Source organism: Strongylocentrotus purpuratus, unplaced genomic scaffold, assembly GCF_000002235.5.
Source record: "Strongylocentrotus purpuratus isolate Spur 01 unplaced genomic scaffold, Spur_5.0 spur5_scaffold_5, whole genome shotgun sequence".
In the NCBI taxonomy this organism is placed as follows: Eukaryota; Metazoa; Echinodermata; class Echinoidea; order Camarodonta; family Strongylocentrotidae; genus Strongylocentrotus; species Strongylocentrotus purpuratus.
The window spans coordinates 3,659,835-3,676,952 of NW_022145611.1; the positions used below are offsets into that span (position 1 = coordinate 3,659,835).

General features: G+C 38.0%; 1 protein-coding gene across 2 annotated transcripts in view; it reads left to right on the forward strand.

The window, feature by feature from the left end:
* The window catches only part of LOC105445791 (MAGUK p55 subfamily member 5), an 80,548-nt gene that overhangs the window by 46,247 nt on the left and 17,183 nt on the right, over positions 1-17,118 (forward strand). For both annotated transcript variants that reach the window (XM_030999724.1, XM_011681776.2), the window contains 3 exons: positions 7,362-8,194; positions 11,006-11,135; positions 14,230-14,438. In XM_030999724.1, the coding sequence (XP_030855584.1) occupies positions 7,362-8,194; positions 11,006-11,135; positions 14,230-14,438 (1,172 nt within the window). The remainder of the gene's footprint in view (positions 1-7,361; positions 8,195-11,005; positions 11,136-14,229; positions 14,439-17,118) is intronic.

Below are 17,118 nucleotides of genomic sequence, written 5' to 3' on the forward strand. Positions count from 1 at the left end.
GATAGATGAACCTACATGTACTGTACATGTGATAAGGCTTTCATTGCATGTTATGATGTAAGCTGACATGCACTATGATGCACATTGGAGGTTGATTACATTCCCCCACCTCCACCAACACACCCAGGTGCCCTAGGGCAAAGGTCATAGGTCAACTGACTACATCCCTTGAGAATTTTGATATGAAGTTTGTAACTATAGCTGCATTTACAGTGCCAGCAAAAATCATCAATTTTTCACATACTGGTGTTTCGTCGCTAGTTTTAAATGCCTGCTCTTGAAATTTGAAATACATGTACACTGTATAACTTTTTTTTAAATACCGGTAAAGAAAATTGAAAAATCCACAGGTCTATGGAGTGAGGTTTTATGAAACTCTTTCAGGAATTTCACAGATTTTTGCAGTGTAAATCAAAATGTAGATAAATGAATCCTGTTTTTCGTCACGCCACTCTCCTCGGCGCTTCTGTGCAATCACATGCAGAGCAGAGACAAGTCACACATGCGCACTAAACCAAAACTGCAAAATGTGCCAACACTGACCAACATGTTTTAATGGCGTTTTCCAGTAGTGTAAATGACAGTCAAAATGGTGTTTGGGCTGAGTAGAAGGGCCTTTAGTTAGGTTCGCACGACAGTCTGTTAACTCAAAATGGTGTTTGGGCTGAGTAGAAGGGCCTTTAGTTAGGTTCGCACGACAGTCTGTGAACTCAAAATGGTGTTTGGGCTGAGTAGAAGGGCCTTTAGTTAGGTTCGCACGACAGTCTGTGAACTCAAAATGGTGTTTGGGCTGAGTAGAAGGGCCTTTAGTTAGGTTCGCACGACAGTCTGTGAACTCAAAATGGTGTTTGGGCTGAGTAGAAGGGCCTTTAGTTAGGTTCGCACGACAGTCTGTGAACTCAAAATGGTGTTTGGGCTGAGTAGAAGGGCCTTTAGTTAGGTTCGCACGACAGTCTGTGAACTCAAAATGGTGTTTGGGCTGAGTAGAAGGGCCTTTAGTTAGGTTCGCACGACAGTCTGTTAACTCAAAATGGTGTTTGGGCTGAGTAGAAGGGCCTTTAGTTAGGTTCGCACGACAGTCTGTTAACTCAAAATGGTGTTTGGGCTGAGTAGAAGGGCCTTTAGTTAGGTTCGCACGACAGTCTGTGAACTCAAAATGGTGTTTGGGCTGAGTAGAAGGGCCTTTAGTTAGGTTCGCACGACAGTCTGTGAACTCAAAATGGTGTTTGGGCTGAGTAGAAGGGCCTTTAGTTAGGTTCGCACGACAGTCTGTTAACTCAAAATGGTGTTTGGGCTGAGTAGAAGGGCCTTTAGTTAGGTTCGCACGACAGTCTGTGAACTCAAAATGGTGTTTGGGCTGAGTAGAAGGGCCTTTAGTTAGGTTCGCACGACAGTCTGTGAACTCAAAATGGTGTTTGGGCTGAGTAGAAGGGCCTTTAGTTAGGTTCGCACGACAGTCTGTTAACTCAAAATGGTGTTTGGGCTGAGTAGAAGGGCCTTTAGTTAGGTTCGCACGACAGTCTGTGAACTCAAAATGGTGTTTGGGCTGAGTAGAAGGGCCTTTAGTTAGGTTCGCACGACAGTCTGTGAACTCAAAATGGTGTTTGGGCTGAGTAGAAGGGCCTTTAGTTAGGTTCGCACGACAGTCTGTGAACTCAAAATGGTGTTTGGGCTGAGTAGAAGGGCCTTTAGTTAGGTTCGCACGACAGTCTGTGAACTCAAAATGGTGTTTGGGCTGAGTAGAAGGGCCTTTAGTTAGGTTCGCACGACAGTCTGTGAACTCAAAATGGTGTTTGGGCTGAGTAGAAGGGCCTTTAGTTAGGTTCGCACGACAGTCTGTTAACTCAAAATGGTGTTTGGGCTGAGTAGAAGGGCCTTTAGTTAGGTTCGCACGACAGTCTGTGAACTCAAAATGGTGTTTGGGCTGAGTAGAAGGGCCTTTAGTTAGGTTCGCACGACAGTCTGTTAACTCAAAATGGTGTTTGGGCTGAGTAGAAGGGCCTTTAGTTAGGTTAGCACGACAGTCTGTTAACTCAAAATGGTGTTTGGGCTGAGTAGAAGGGCCTTTAGTTAGGTTCGCACGACAGTCTGTTAACTCAAAATGGTGTTTGGGCTGAGTAGAAGGGCCTTTAGTTAGGTTCGCACGACAGTCTGTTATCTCAAAATGGTGTTTGGGCTGAGTAGAAGGGCCTTTAGTTAGGTTCGCACGACAGTCTGTTATCTCAAAATGGTGTTTGGGCTGAGTAGAAGGGCCTTTAGTTAGGTTATTTATTTTTCCATCATGATCAAAATATATGGATAATGCACAACAATATTACAATAGGTGCATTATACTAGAACAATTTCCATCTCACTGCATTTCGTTAACCCCGGATATCGTGAATGTTATGATTGGACATACTTCGCATCTTGCCAGCTGCGATACGCTCCATTGCATAGTACCGGACTATTGTTCGTTTCTGTTCTCATTCATTTGCTTAGCACCGCAATTGCGGGGTTAGCAGGAGTTAGCACCACAATTGCGGAGTTAGCCCTGCTATTTTGCAGGGTTAGTTAACCCCGTACTATAGGTGGGGTTAGCCAACTTTAGCCCACTTTGGTAAAAACCAGTCTGAACAGAAAGTGGAATAGGCTTAACCCCCGTACTATAGGTGGGGCTAAGAACCCCCCTTAACCCCACCTATAGTACGGGGTTAAGAAAAATATTGCCAGTGTGAGAACAGTATACTTGAAAAAGTTGAAAATTTGAGTAATCTAACTTACAGTTATGCTTTGACATGCATCACCATGCATCAAATTTGTGTGTATTCCATGTCACCTGACTGGCTGTTCATCAAGTCTATTGACATAGTCTTTCCCTAATTATAGAGGAGATCTACCTGTAGTAAGGAAAAAATATCCCTTGTATAATTATGAATATATAGCTCTATTCTTGGAAAATTTTCTTTAAATTTTGTTTGGTTATGCGGAAAAGGGGAAAGGAGAAGAATGTATGTAATTCTTTTAAGATTACAGGAGTGCTGTCAAATATTTGAACACAGATGTGAATGGAAAAATCAAACAAGTGAATCCAAATTTATGCATATAAATTGAGAAATAGGAGGGAGGTGGTGAGAGAGATATACATTTACATGTACATGTTGCATGGACCCTACAATATAGGCTTGTAAAGCCAGGGCTCTCAAGAAGATTAGTATTAAATACTTAAATCAGGTATGGAATACCGTATTTGCTGGCGATAAGGCCGCACCCCCAACTTTGACATTTCAAAGAGGAAAAAAAAAAGAAGAAGAAAAACAAACAAACGGACAAAACAAAATAATCGTAATTTTATCGTAAAACAATATTTTTTTTTACAAACTGATACCAAATTCATTAATATTCTTATAATTTACCGGAAGTTGAGCTAAAAAAATGATCGCAGGCAGATTTGGTGTTCGACATATACCCCAACCACAATGTACGGTGTACTGCGAAATTGCATGAAATGGATTCAAAATGGCGACTTTGGCTGGATGCTTCGCGGCAGCTGCATTAAAGGGAGATCTGAGATACACAGTCCTACATGTTACCAGTGTCTGTGATATGGTGTAATATTGAAGCCCTAAAAAAATTGCGCTTCAAAATGATCAAGAAGTGCTTCAAAAAAGTAAAAATCTTTGAGTGACCGGTTTTACCATATTCGTTAACCCCAATAGACTGTAGTGTTATGAAAACCATTTTGTTTTCAAAATTTGTAATTCCAATCATTAATATCTTGATAATCAGGAGTTCCTGACTGACCTAAAGGTTTATAATTATCATTGCAGCATGAGCTGAATCAAGGATTATTTCTAAAGGATCAAATCATGAAAGACGAAGTTACTGGATCCCTTTAAACAGTCCCTTCTTTTACTTTTGCAATGCATTGGCACAAACTTAGATCAAGATCTATCGGCGGATGTTGTTTTTGGAAGTTTATTTTCGTCTTCATGTCAACAATGCAAGATAAAATTGTCGGTAAGATGTGTGGAAATGTCCTGTACCATAGTGGTATAGTTATTGTAGTCCCATATGTGCAAATTTGTGCTGTTTTTTCAAGGTTTTGACTTGCGTTTTTTTTTTTACTCTTTCGCAGCAAAGGCCGCAGATCGACTATTTGATATTTTCTCTTCCAATAATACTGCGACCTTTACGCCTGCAAATACGGTATGTGAGCCTTCAAATGTAAAAGCCCACTTGTGAGAGCTTTGATATACATATAACCCACTCACTGTAAGTCATTTCTGAAGGAAGATATGAAATGAACAAATAGTCGGACTAAAGGAAATTTCTACAAAACTGATATAAAGAATGATTGTGAGACAGCTGGCCAATCATCAGTGCACCCTACGATAAACCATGCAAGTATGATACGACGGACGTTCAGACATTAGCGGGATGCTGATTTGTTATCAAGTTTTTGTTCGAAACAATGCTCAAACCTTGTACTATGTTTCTTTTTATGAAATTTAGACTAGGGTCAAATTTATTACTTGCATATCTGATTCCTGTATAGCTATACAATGAATTATGTTAGTCTGAAGGTATAGTTAATAATTTCTATGTTTGAAAATATGGATGATTGTATCAAGAGAGTACTAGAAATGAAGTTTGTTGTGTGGAGTATATTTGGTAACCTGGCTTATAAATGCCTCTGATCCTACTGCACAGGAAATTAGAAAGTTTATGAAATTAAAGGTGGAGTCCGTAATGGGTGAGATTAGGCCAGAGCGGGATTAAGAGAGGGGTAACTCTTATTCTCTGCACCCATAATACTGTATTATACATGTAGGCAGGGATGGGAAGTCCTTGTCTTGAAGAAAGGAAAGGGGTCATTAAAAAGCTTTTATAGTGACCAAGTGGGGAAGGGTCCCCCGTCTGTATGGGTACACTCCCCTCATTTTTCTAAATTTATGGAGGCTATTTTCTCATTATTTGTTATATATTTTTGGTCCATTTTCAGAATATCTGGGGAAAACGTTCAAATTGCAAACATAATTTTTCAATGTACTATCAGTAAAAGAAAGCCATACTTGGTGTATATGTTAAGCCATGCTTTTTTTTTTGGGGGGGGGGGGGTCCAATTGGACTTTATCAAGTCACATTTTAATTCCAATGAGTTGGAAAAGAAGAAGTTAAATTGTCTTTGAATACTCACAGAGGAATGACAATAATCTTTAATACACATGTTGTTGTTTTAATTGTTGCTTATGAAATCCCATGTACTGTATGCCCATCGTAATTTTCATCTGATTTCTACATGATTTAATTTGATAAAGAATAGATATCAGTAATAACAAGCTGCCAATATCTTTTTCCCCCTTTAAAAGTGGAATAAGAAAGAAATCATAGATGGAACAGCAATTAGAACCATGGTTGTCATTTGAAATATTGTGTTATGACTCAAATTTCAGTTAAAATCTTTGGGGGACTTAGAAAGATGAACAAATATATATATTTCCTCACATTTGTGACTGTGTTCTTTGTCATACATTGTATGCATGTTAGGCTGCGTTCATGCTTAAATTTTGAAGGCAGAATGAGCGATCTGAAACGCTCATCGTAAACGCTCATCGTGATCGCAGTTCCACGATGTAGTGTTCATGCTTACTTTTCTGGCTCCCCCAGGCAATTCTCAGTGTGTGGCCTTAATTGGTCTTCCAGCTGGATTCGCAAACCTTCACTGTGCATGCTACGTAGACCCACTAGAGGTCAGTGCGTTGACCCCATTTAAACGCGTTTACAAATTGTAAACGCATCTTTTTGTGAGTTTACGATCGGCGATCGTGATCGCCGTTTTTCGGTGATTCTACAAAAGTGAGCTAAGACGCAACCGTGTTTTAAACTAAACGCGTAACAGATGCCTGATTCTGGCCGTCAAAATCAAGCATGAACGCGCCCTAAGTCTCATTAACTTCCTGACTACGTACATGTATGCAGTCATAACAAGCTCAATATTGATTTGATTTTGAAAAAGAAGTGACATCTGCTTCATGACTAGCTGTCTGTTATTTAAAAAGTGGCAGATTGTTATGACCATATTAAAGTACATATAGGTCACAAAATAAGATGCAAGAGGAAGTTCTAAGAGGTTTGTGCTAAGAATAGATGTTTAAAAAGGATTGAGCGGATCCTGCAAATTTGCCATAATTCATTAGTGATGGTGGTGTTGTGATAAATTGCTCCTTTTCTTTTAGAGGCACTACACCCAATACTTAATCTCGCATCTAGCTATATGTAGCTACATTCAAAGAGTAATGAACAAACTAAGGCTGGTACTGACAGGCGGATACTCGAGTACTTGGCGGCCATTTTTTTATTTTTATTTTTTAGGGAAAGATCCCTATTTTTTTAGACACGGCAGGGAAGAAGAAAAAATTTCCATGAAAAGTTGGTTTCTTATTCTATTAAGAAAATACTTGATACTTTTCTGTCTTTCTCAGCGAGTGTCAGATGGCCGCCATACTACACAGCACTCATAACTCCTTGCTACAATAAATCATATTTACGCCAACAGTCGCCAAGAGATGGCGCTGCTCGTATATACATTCATATATATATTTTTTTTTTGCCAACGTCGTAGGCAGCACCCCAGGTCTGTCTTCGAAAAACCCATGCGATTTTACTGCGAGTTGCAGTTGAAGGCGCCGATTTGTGCTTGTGAACTTATCACAAATAATAGTAACAATGTTTTTTTTTTAAACTAAAGATGGCAAAGTTTCCTCAACCGAACAGAAAAAAACTGGGCACTTTCAATATTTTTAGCTGATGTCTATCTCTTGAAATGCTAGTGAATATTTTGGAAAAATGCTTCAGGAAGGTCACAATACACAATAGGCCTGTCTTCACTATCTCGAGATTGCCAAATATCCCGCTATTGAACTATCCCGATCGCAAACTATCCAAAAAATGTCCAAAAAATGTCCCACTATTTGGCAAAATATCCAGCTATTTGTCCGGTGCATCTTCAAGAGACTAAAGACTCGCACTATGCGCGAACGCTGAGCAAAATATCTTGAGCTAATTTCTCAAGGTCGAGTATCACGTTTCGAGGTCGAATCTCGAGCTGATGAAGACGCGAATTGAAACTTCGGGATTATTTCCCAAATCAGAAATAGCGGGCTATTTGGCAATCTCAAGATCATGAAGACGTGCCTAATATGGTTTGACAGACATTTCATGCATATTATTATTTTGATCACTGATGACTTTGTTTATTTATTACTGTCCCCGATGTCACATTTCAGTTCAAGATTTTAATTAGTCAATATTTCCCATCAAATGAAACATTTATTTTTACACTGAATTGATTTATTTTTCCATCTCATCCCTTTCCATAGGTCTAGATGATGTAGAGAAGAAGCGGTTACAGCAAGCTTACGTTATTGCAGTTGAGCAGCAGACACGAGATAAGATTGCCCAGATTGCTGCTCACAACAATGTACAGACTGTAGATCTGACCTCTCTCAACAACTCCAATCATCCAGTGGGCATCACAAATGGACATACTCATGTAGAACTCCATGGACATAGCAATGGCTATCCTGAACCTGAGAACAGTGCCTCTGAACCTCAGGAACCTCCCTTGACAGCAACCTCTGCCACAGTGCCCCAGGATGGGTACAGCAATGAGCGGTTAAGCCAGCTGTTCGGCGAAGACTTTCAGGTAGTCAGTGAACCAGATGGTTACGACAACCCAGCCTTCAGCTTAGAATTCCCATCCACAGGATCGGACATAAGTGCCTCTGAGACAGAAACTGTACATCGTGCAGGATCTCTTCCCGTACAGGAACCTGCAGTCCAACCGAAAGTGCTCAAAGGCGAGGAAGTGCCTCCTGTGGACCTGGCTCAACTTGATGCCCAATCTAATGCACAAAGTGCCTCATTGCCTACAAGTAGTACTCAACAAAAGAACACAATGCCAGAACCAAGTGCTGCTGTGCGTTTGGAAGCACACCCCAGGGAGATGGGGGTGGATTGTCCAGCAGATTTTGTTGCAGCAAGTGGCATGAAAGATCCACCTGCTCAATCAGCAGGTAGTGCTAAAGTTAATGGACATACTTTGACCAATGGCACAGACTTAATACCCAACTCAAAACAGAACAATAACATGAGTTATGAAAACTGGAATTCAACAGGAACACACACCCATCCTGGTGTAACAATACAGCAGGTAAGAAAATTTGAAATTCCTCTTTGTTACATGTTTACTTGATGTTTTGTTATACAGTGCGACCCAGAAAAAACGACAACGAGAATTATCAATGTTTTATCATAATTTAGTCACATTTATAATTAGTAAATGACACATATTTGGAAAGCTTAGATCTTCCTCTTTCATTTGATGCAACTCATATGATGGATATTTCACGCATGAGTGCTTAAAATGAATTTGAAGAGAGGAAACCAAAAAAGTCATTTGGCGGACGGTATCTGAATTTCAAAGAGAAAATCACATTTCCAGAAAGTTGAGTTCCTGCCCTTTCAGATGACACCTCAATCAAGAAAAATGAGCAGGGAATGACAAAGTTCTGTTTGTTTAAAGTAGTGCTTGCATATCCATAATTTTATCAAATGAATTCGTTTTCACTGGCTGCCTGCCGTAGCAACAAGCAGAATTGACAAAAGACTTATCTCCATTTCGTTTAACAATCAGCCATGCATGAAGTCTTTCGTCTACGGCTCCTTTTAATTCCATAACAGCTGCCAAACTAGATAAACCTTTTCAATCTAATACAAGGCAGGCAGCTTTTATTGAAGGAAATGATAGGTCACTAAACTGCAATACGTGTTTCCGTTGATGAAGATCTGTTGAAGCTGAATAAGAAGCATGTTAAACAGTTTACATCCTCATTCAAGCTGTTCTCTTAAACTGGTTGAGGTAAACAGGGTAATAAGGTTTGATGGCCTAGATGACTGAGCCCCTAGTCAGTGTGATGGTACACACACCATTATCAGTCATCAAGTACGACACAGATCCACACTAGGCCCTGCTGTGCTGTAAGGAAGCAATAATAGTCTGAAGACTATTTCATTCAAATCATCAGATATCATCAGTTTATATATATTTCTGCCAATATGGCTTTATTCTCACAAGATTACCATCCAAGTTATTAATTTAACCTTTAAATATATAACGGTAAATGAAATAAATAAATTACCATAATAAGATCGATTCATATGGCACAGCCACTATACTCTACTGTGTTCTTGAATTATTTTTAAAAACATTTTGAAGACTGTTTCTTTTATGAAGTGCTAGATATGGGCCAAAGCTAAAATGTATGTACATGTATATACAAAAATAACCAGAGAGGTTTACAAATATAGGCATGTACAATATCATTGCCTTACAAAACTGTTTATATATTTTTTAAATATAGTTTATTCATACTATTTGAATACATTTTTACAATTTTTAAACAAAATTAATGTTATAAATGATGCACCCCGGAGCCTTGTCTGCCTGCCTAAAAGCTTTTATATGTACGGCAGCCATCTTAGAAAAATATGAAATTCTTGGTACCTAGAACACCCTCCTCATTTTTGGAATAATCCAGATAAGAAACTAGGAATTTGATTTGGCCTTACATTGAATTCAACTTCAGATATGATATATGGTACATGGATAACCCTTTGACAGATGCTTTTCCCATGTAAACAGTCTGATATAATCATCAACCTTCCTCTCCTCATTGACTCTACTTTAACCGCTGTTAAGGGGGGAAGTATGAAATTGGAGTTAACGCCTCCTAGTGACAGACATCATAACCAGGTAATGTGAGCAGCTCATCTGGATGAGGATAACCTACTTTACTACACTCTATTTAAGAACCTTATTGCTGCACTTTGCTAAGCTGGATGAAAAGGTCAATGTCAATGGTACAAGAAAGAGCCACTTCCATGTCTAATGTGCATTCTGATCTCTTAGGAGACTATTTTTGCTATCTTGGAAGGAAAGCCTTACTTATCCAAAATGTAGTCTTAGTATCACAGTAAGGATTCTTCCCAATATGGTTTGTGTTCTGATGTACATTAATAACCAAGGACATGGTTTAATTTCACATGAAGCAGTCCCAGATATTCATAGTAAAGTATATTTTAATGCTATGTTTGTTTGTTTTAAACATGGCCTCCACAGAAGGGATTCATGTGCCTCACCAGGCTACTCACTAGTACTACACATCTCATTTGCATGATTGACTCCACTTGTGGATGAAAATAATCACATTTGTTACTCGTTAGTGATCTTCTTATCATCTCGAAGTTTTGTGAAAAGTACTAGGAACCCCAACATAATCTCTCACATGCATGCCACATGTAGTATACTGGCTCAGACCCTATTCCACAGTTAAGCCTGACTATGTCAGTTTTTCACTGTACCAAAAGGCAAGAACAGGTGAAGTCTACATTCCTACCGTTTAACACTGTATTACGTGTTACAGCTAACAAGGGTCTGTGCGTAGAGACTACAATCATGCAGTATGTTGCTCTCAAATCTGTCTCTGGTAGGTTTACCGTATGCTTTCATCGAATCCAAACTTATCACTGGGTACCCTAAAATGTGTCTCGGACCACATCAAAATATGGGCCGGGACTGGTTTGCTCTTTAGCAATCCTGGGTGTCTTTAATATGGTTACATCCCAAGGTTTGTGTTTTGATGTAGCAAGGGTCTACTCTTTGATGTAGCAAGGGTCTACTCTTTGATGTAGCAAGGGTCTACTCTTTGATGTAGCAAGGGTCTACTCTTTGATGTAGCAAGGGTCTACTCTTTGATGTAGCAAGGGTCTACTCTTTGATGTAGCAAGGGTCTACTCTTTGATGTAGCAAGGGTCTACTCTTTGATGTAGCAAGGGTCTACTCTTTGATGTAGCTCATTGTAATTTGTGCTTTATAAATACATGCATTTGTAACTCACATATCATTGTATGGATACTCAATTCGCTTTTAAAATCTCTTCTTTCTTTTCCTTTGAATATACAGAATGCAAGTCAAAATAACAGCCAGGGCAGCATATCATTTGAGCCTGTCAGTAACCATCCACTCTTTGAAGATGCTGGCACTTCCAGACAGTACTCCACCCCAGAACAACCTCCTCCAAGGAAAATCTTAGGTGAGTATATTATACAAATAATACACATCAGTGAGGGCATTAGTAAGAATTACCCACACAAGGTACCTTTGGAACAGTGTAACATGCCTGAGGCGATAGCCGAGGGTGTTTGGACTGTTTCAAAGGTACCAAATATTACAAATGAAGACTAATCTCTTTTAAAGGTAGTGTTTCCCTTTTGCAGCCAACATCAAATTCTGTAGAATTTTGCAGGGATTATGAATATATCATGTACATGTATGTTCTCTCTGTGAAATTTAAACAGTAGCAGTGTCCTAATATTCAAATTATGCAAAGAAACCTGTTTACTTTCTATACTTCACTGACTGACATTTTTTTTTCTTTGGTAATGACATACATAAAATGAGCTGTAACAGGTTCATGAGCATTTGTCTACATGAATAACCCACTACTTGTAATATGGCCAAAATTAAACTGATTGAATCTTTGTGCAGCACAAAATGTACAACCATTTCGTACAAGGGTCTGAAAATCAGAATATTGAATAAAACGACTGCAATCCCAAAAATTGATTCGTCAACTAACAGCTGCTATTTTTTCACTAAAAAACTTTTTGAAGCCCTTTCGTTTTGAGGAAGTTCTAAATTAGTATTATCTTTTAAATGCCATTGGAATTTAACCATGGCTCAGGTGATGCCAAATTAATAATAATTATGTAAAAGAAGAAACAGTGTGACGTTTGTCAATCAATGTTTTACTTGTATTCTCATGTACCTTGTAATGCAGCATGGTTGTGTAAATGATTGTCTAAATGGATTTTAGTTTAAAATAAGTACTGTTGTTGTATTTAGGGTTTTATCATTATCAATGATTTCCTCATTGTGGTTTTTAGATATCAGTTTTGCTAAAGCTGGTGTAATATTAACAGGTTGTCTGGGAAAAGGGGCAGGGGTGGACTCAGAAATAAAGTCATCTGTCATCACTCGTATCCCATGAATGTCATATTACTATCAGCACTTGTTTATTCTCTTTTGTCATCATCCATAAACATTCCTTCCAAACATAATCATGTTAATCCTCTATGTGTCAGATCTGGGATTAGCCCTTAATCCATCTTTCCTGTTTCTCAGCTTGTTTTCTCAAATCCGACACTCGTTCTGGAAAAAAAGTTCATTTCATCTTCCATACTAAATTTTGTTTTTCAAATGCCAAATCTTGACAGCTGGTGAATATAAGTCTTTTCTTACATTTTTTTTTTTCATTGTCAAGAAAGAGTTAATTCTATATATACATGTATATTAGCTGAGGGTAATACATACTCTGTCATCATAATGACACTTAACCTCTTTTCAGGAGGATGTATCAATTTGTGATAATAGTGTATGATAGTTTCCTTTACATGTACTGTATGATCAAATTTAGGTTTTCAAAATATAGAGATTGAAGACTGTTGTTCCCCATAGCTCAACCATGAAGTAGAGTCATTTTGTTTTTGTATGTTGTTATTGTGGAGTGGTGACTGGTCAAAAAATATGGTGTTAGTTTTACCCATTTTAGTATCCTTTAGTCATTTATTTTTCAATGTTACAAAAAAGTAAGATTATGTTTTTTTTTCTTCTTCATATTGACCCCCCCCCCCCCCCTCCCCTCTTTGAATCCTACCCAATTGCTTATTTTATCCTCATAAGTTTTTCACTCTATAATACTCAGTGTTTTACTTTCTACTTCTTTTCTGTTACAGTTTTTTTCTTGCATGACATGAAAATAAGAGAAACAAATTTGATGACTTATTGCACATATACTCAGAATGCATTACTTGAGGATGGTACATTGTGATACAATTATTGATGAATTATTGTATTAGAAAATATTATATTTATTATTAATATTATTTTGATGGCTTGAAACTTGTCGTTTTTAGACAACCATATCTTTTTGCTCAAATTTAAATCATAGCCTCGCCTGAAACCTACATCTACATGTTCATAGTTGTGTAAGCAAAAGGAGATTACAATGAAATAGCAGCTGGCTTTATTGACCAATCATATGGAGGTCATTTGGCATGAGGCAAATTTAAAAACTTACAAAAGCCTTCAATTTATGAGTAGGTTGATATTTCACCATTAAAGAGATGGTTGAGTTCTGGGAAGAGGTGAAAAATAATTTGTGAGCGTTATCATTCTTATTATGCAAGTGTGGAAGAACATCAGATAAGACATGTTCCCTGAAAAGCATGGCTCTTCAAATGCCTTTATATTCTAAATATGTCATGTAACTCGTAAAACTCGGGGGTAGGTTGTTTACGCCACGTGTTCGTGTAGTCCCATATACATCTTTCTGTGTACAGTGTTTTTAACTTTACTAAGACTTGGCCAAATTTCTTATCATTTTGATGATTCCAGAACCTTGCAATACACACAAATTCTTATATGCTAGATGATCAACCTTTTCTGGTCGATTTCACACCGTTTCTTTCACAATGCAATCGCATGACCAGAACTCAACTTCATCTTTAAAGGTCTGAGGGAATCAAGATTTGCTTTCAAAATGTCTTTACATCGCTCTTGATTTGTGTTTATCAAAAAATGATATAACATACATGTAGATGATATGCATGTCCCAGTTGAACATTTTATTTACCATAATGATAGTCACATTTTTATATTGCTTATTACTACATTTCTAAGCAGGTTACATTGTAATCATTACCATCCTGGTCGGTGGATTCAGTTTGTAATGCACAGGCTCCACTCCCTGGGGAGTATTTCGGCCAGCCAATATTTATATATCTCTTGATGTAGGTATACGTTGTAATACACCAGTTTACGGTTGTGTGCGCCATTTTAAACAAAGCCAATGACCTAGAGTTCATGTATTTATGCGTAAATTAAGATTGCGCCCATGCAAATTATGATGATATCACTGCCTACGCGCTGCATTGTGCGTGCACATCATCATTTGCATGGGCGCAATCTCAATTTACGCATAAATACCACTGGTCAAAGGTTATTGGCCCTGTTTCAGGGCCAATGACCCGAGGTCAACTGTCTGCGCATGCGCACTGATACAACCGTAAACTGGTGTATTGTTTTGTATATATAACTATCTACCTGCATCATTGTTCTTTGTTCAGACCTCCAAGACCTATTAACAACACTCAGCCTGGCACAGAATAAGCTTGGTAGTCCTCAGGATAGGGAGGATTTAAACTTCATGCAACAGTTCTTCCACAACTCAGATGTACAGCATGCAGTCGGCATCCAACATACAGTGGGGCAATTACAATTATCAAAGTCACCCCCTCTGCCGGTGGCAGCCAACAGTGAGACACTAGCAGTAGAGGTAATTAGACCATTGCAGGAAGTTATTTATTTACACGTATTGATGATGAGAAAAGTATCATTCATTACAAGGTAAGTAATTTTCTTGGTTTCCAGAAAGAAAACAATTTTTTTTTGTGCGTACAAATGTACAGTTAATCATAATGAAGTGCAAATACTTACGTAAAGCACTCATCTAGTGGTATTAGATACATACTGATATTTGGTGTCCATTTTTTAAAATATAGAACTTGATTTGGGCTGTCTCTCAGCTGAGATGGATGGATCCCCCTAATGAGTAATACTTTTCATGTGATGTGCTTCTATGTTTTTTTTTCATTTAGGAATAAAATTTTACTCAATCTCCACTTTTATCTCTTACTATAGAATACTATAATACATACCTGATGTGAGCATCAGTTTTTGCTGTCACTTTTCCTAATTACCCCTTGTAGTAGTGCATGTCATATGCGTAGCAGTCTTTAATCATTATATAGTCTAGGATAATGTACTTGTGTTATTGTCAATGGTTTGTCGTAGAGTAATGTAATGAGAGATATACCATCCTCCTGATGAGCTTGAGGGCTACATCACCTGACTACATCACCTGACTACATCACCTGACTGCAGCTCAATACATCTGAGATGTTACATTCTACAATGCTTCAGTGGAACAAAACATTTTGTTGTTGTTGTTCTCAAGTTTCCAGAATCACCTGATAGATTTTCATCTTTAGAGTAATTTGCATATGAAAGAAAGAATCTATTAATGTACTCGCCTATTTGTCTACATGTATCTGTCTCTTTACTAATGAAACATGAATCCATAAGAGGGGATTTGAGAAGAATAATAATAATAATAATGGTGGCTTCTTATATAGCGCACATGTCCGTGACGCTCCTGGCGCTGCCCCCAATTATTACCCTGGCTTTAGCAAGGCGGCCACTGCGGCGCTCTTACATTTAAAGGAATTAATTCCTGCCAGGTACCCATTTACATCACCTGGGTTGAGTGTGGCAAATGTAGATCATCTACCTGATGAAGGAAGTTTCTCATTGGAATCAGGTCATAGCCTAGCTGTAATGACTTGTCTTTCATCATTGCTGCTTTGAGTTAGAGATATTATCATGTTTGTGTGTCATATATTAAATGCTGATAGGTTCAGAAGTATCCTTAATTAATACATTCCTGCTAGTAGTGACTCTAGGGTGACTTGCATATACTGTACATGTAGTCCACCAAGTAAACATGCCATGGGTAGACGCTGAAAGAGCTGCAGCAGAGATCTATGTCAAACTGTTGACTTTTCAGTTTTTGGACTAGAGTTAAGTATCTTTGTCTTGGTCACACAATATACCCAGGTAAACTTATCAGATCAATGGTGACATACATGCAGAGATATGCATGAATGCAAGCTGATCTAAGTAAAAGGCAATAGATCTGTTAGTACTCTGAAAGATGCACTCGTGCGTCAGTCGAATAGTTATGTGAATAATTGAAATTTATCTTATAAATTCCAAATGGGATTAGTCGAGTGTAGTTAGGTAGAAAAGCCTACAAGCACTTCATGAGAACTGTACCTTACTGCTCAGGCACACTGCTGCTAAAGCTTAAAGACCCCATTTACAAGATTAAAGTCAATTAAACTTAGGCACCCCTTCAAAAGACAGAACAAACCTAACAAACTATTAAACACCCCCCCCCCTCTAGAAATAATGATAATTAATAGATAAATGGATTAAATCTAAAAATTAAATTACCAGGAAAAATTAGGTTAACCTTTGAAACATGATTCATTTTTGTGTAAATTTCACCACAAACCAGAAAACTAAAACATTCATGTACTTGCAAGTTTTCTAAAGATCTATTGAAATTAAATTTTGCATTTTCATAATGCATCAAAAATCAAAACATACATGTAGACTCGGTACCAAAATCTGATGCATATCTTGATCTTTTTTTTTCTTCTCTCTTTCTCTTATTTTTCATTAAGTTACATATAATATATGATTCGATTTGTGTCATTCCATTTCATGTACTATTAATATTATATGTCAATAATATTACAAAAGAAATTTCATGATTGGGCAAAGACCTGTGACCTGTTATGTAGAAAACATGTGTGATTTCAGTTTGTACATGTATATCTCCCATTTTAAACTGGTCATCTCTGCTGCAATCTGCTTATCAAGGTTCTCCAGTAGGAATGGCTGAGTGTGCTTGTTACAGGTCTTTCTTAAGAGCATTCTTATTCATCAGGTTAGAATAGGTTGATAATGATGTTGAGGGGTTGAGAATTGTGAGTGAGGAGATAGCAGGAGGTCTACATTCCTTGCGTGTCTCATAGGTCTCCAGGTTTCATGTCATACTATACTACACAGCATGCCTTACCTGGCTGGCATTGATAGGGCAGAGTCAAAACATTTAACCAAAGGTCAAAATAAAAACTACCGGTAGTTACGATTTTGTGAAATGTGTAACCGGAAATTGAAGGAGAAAAAAGAGATACTAATATGTGCGTCGTCCACAAGGACTTTGGTATGTGCACAGAGTACCTACATTGGGAGAAGTGAAGCCTTGAGGGCATTTAGAATCAATTAGGACCTTTGATCCACAAAGTGAACATGAATCTTACATGGGGGATTATTCCATTCAAAGTCTCTTTTGTACTTTGCAGAGATCGAGAAAGAAGTCATGTTGC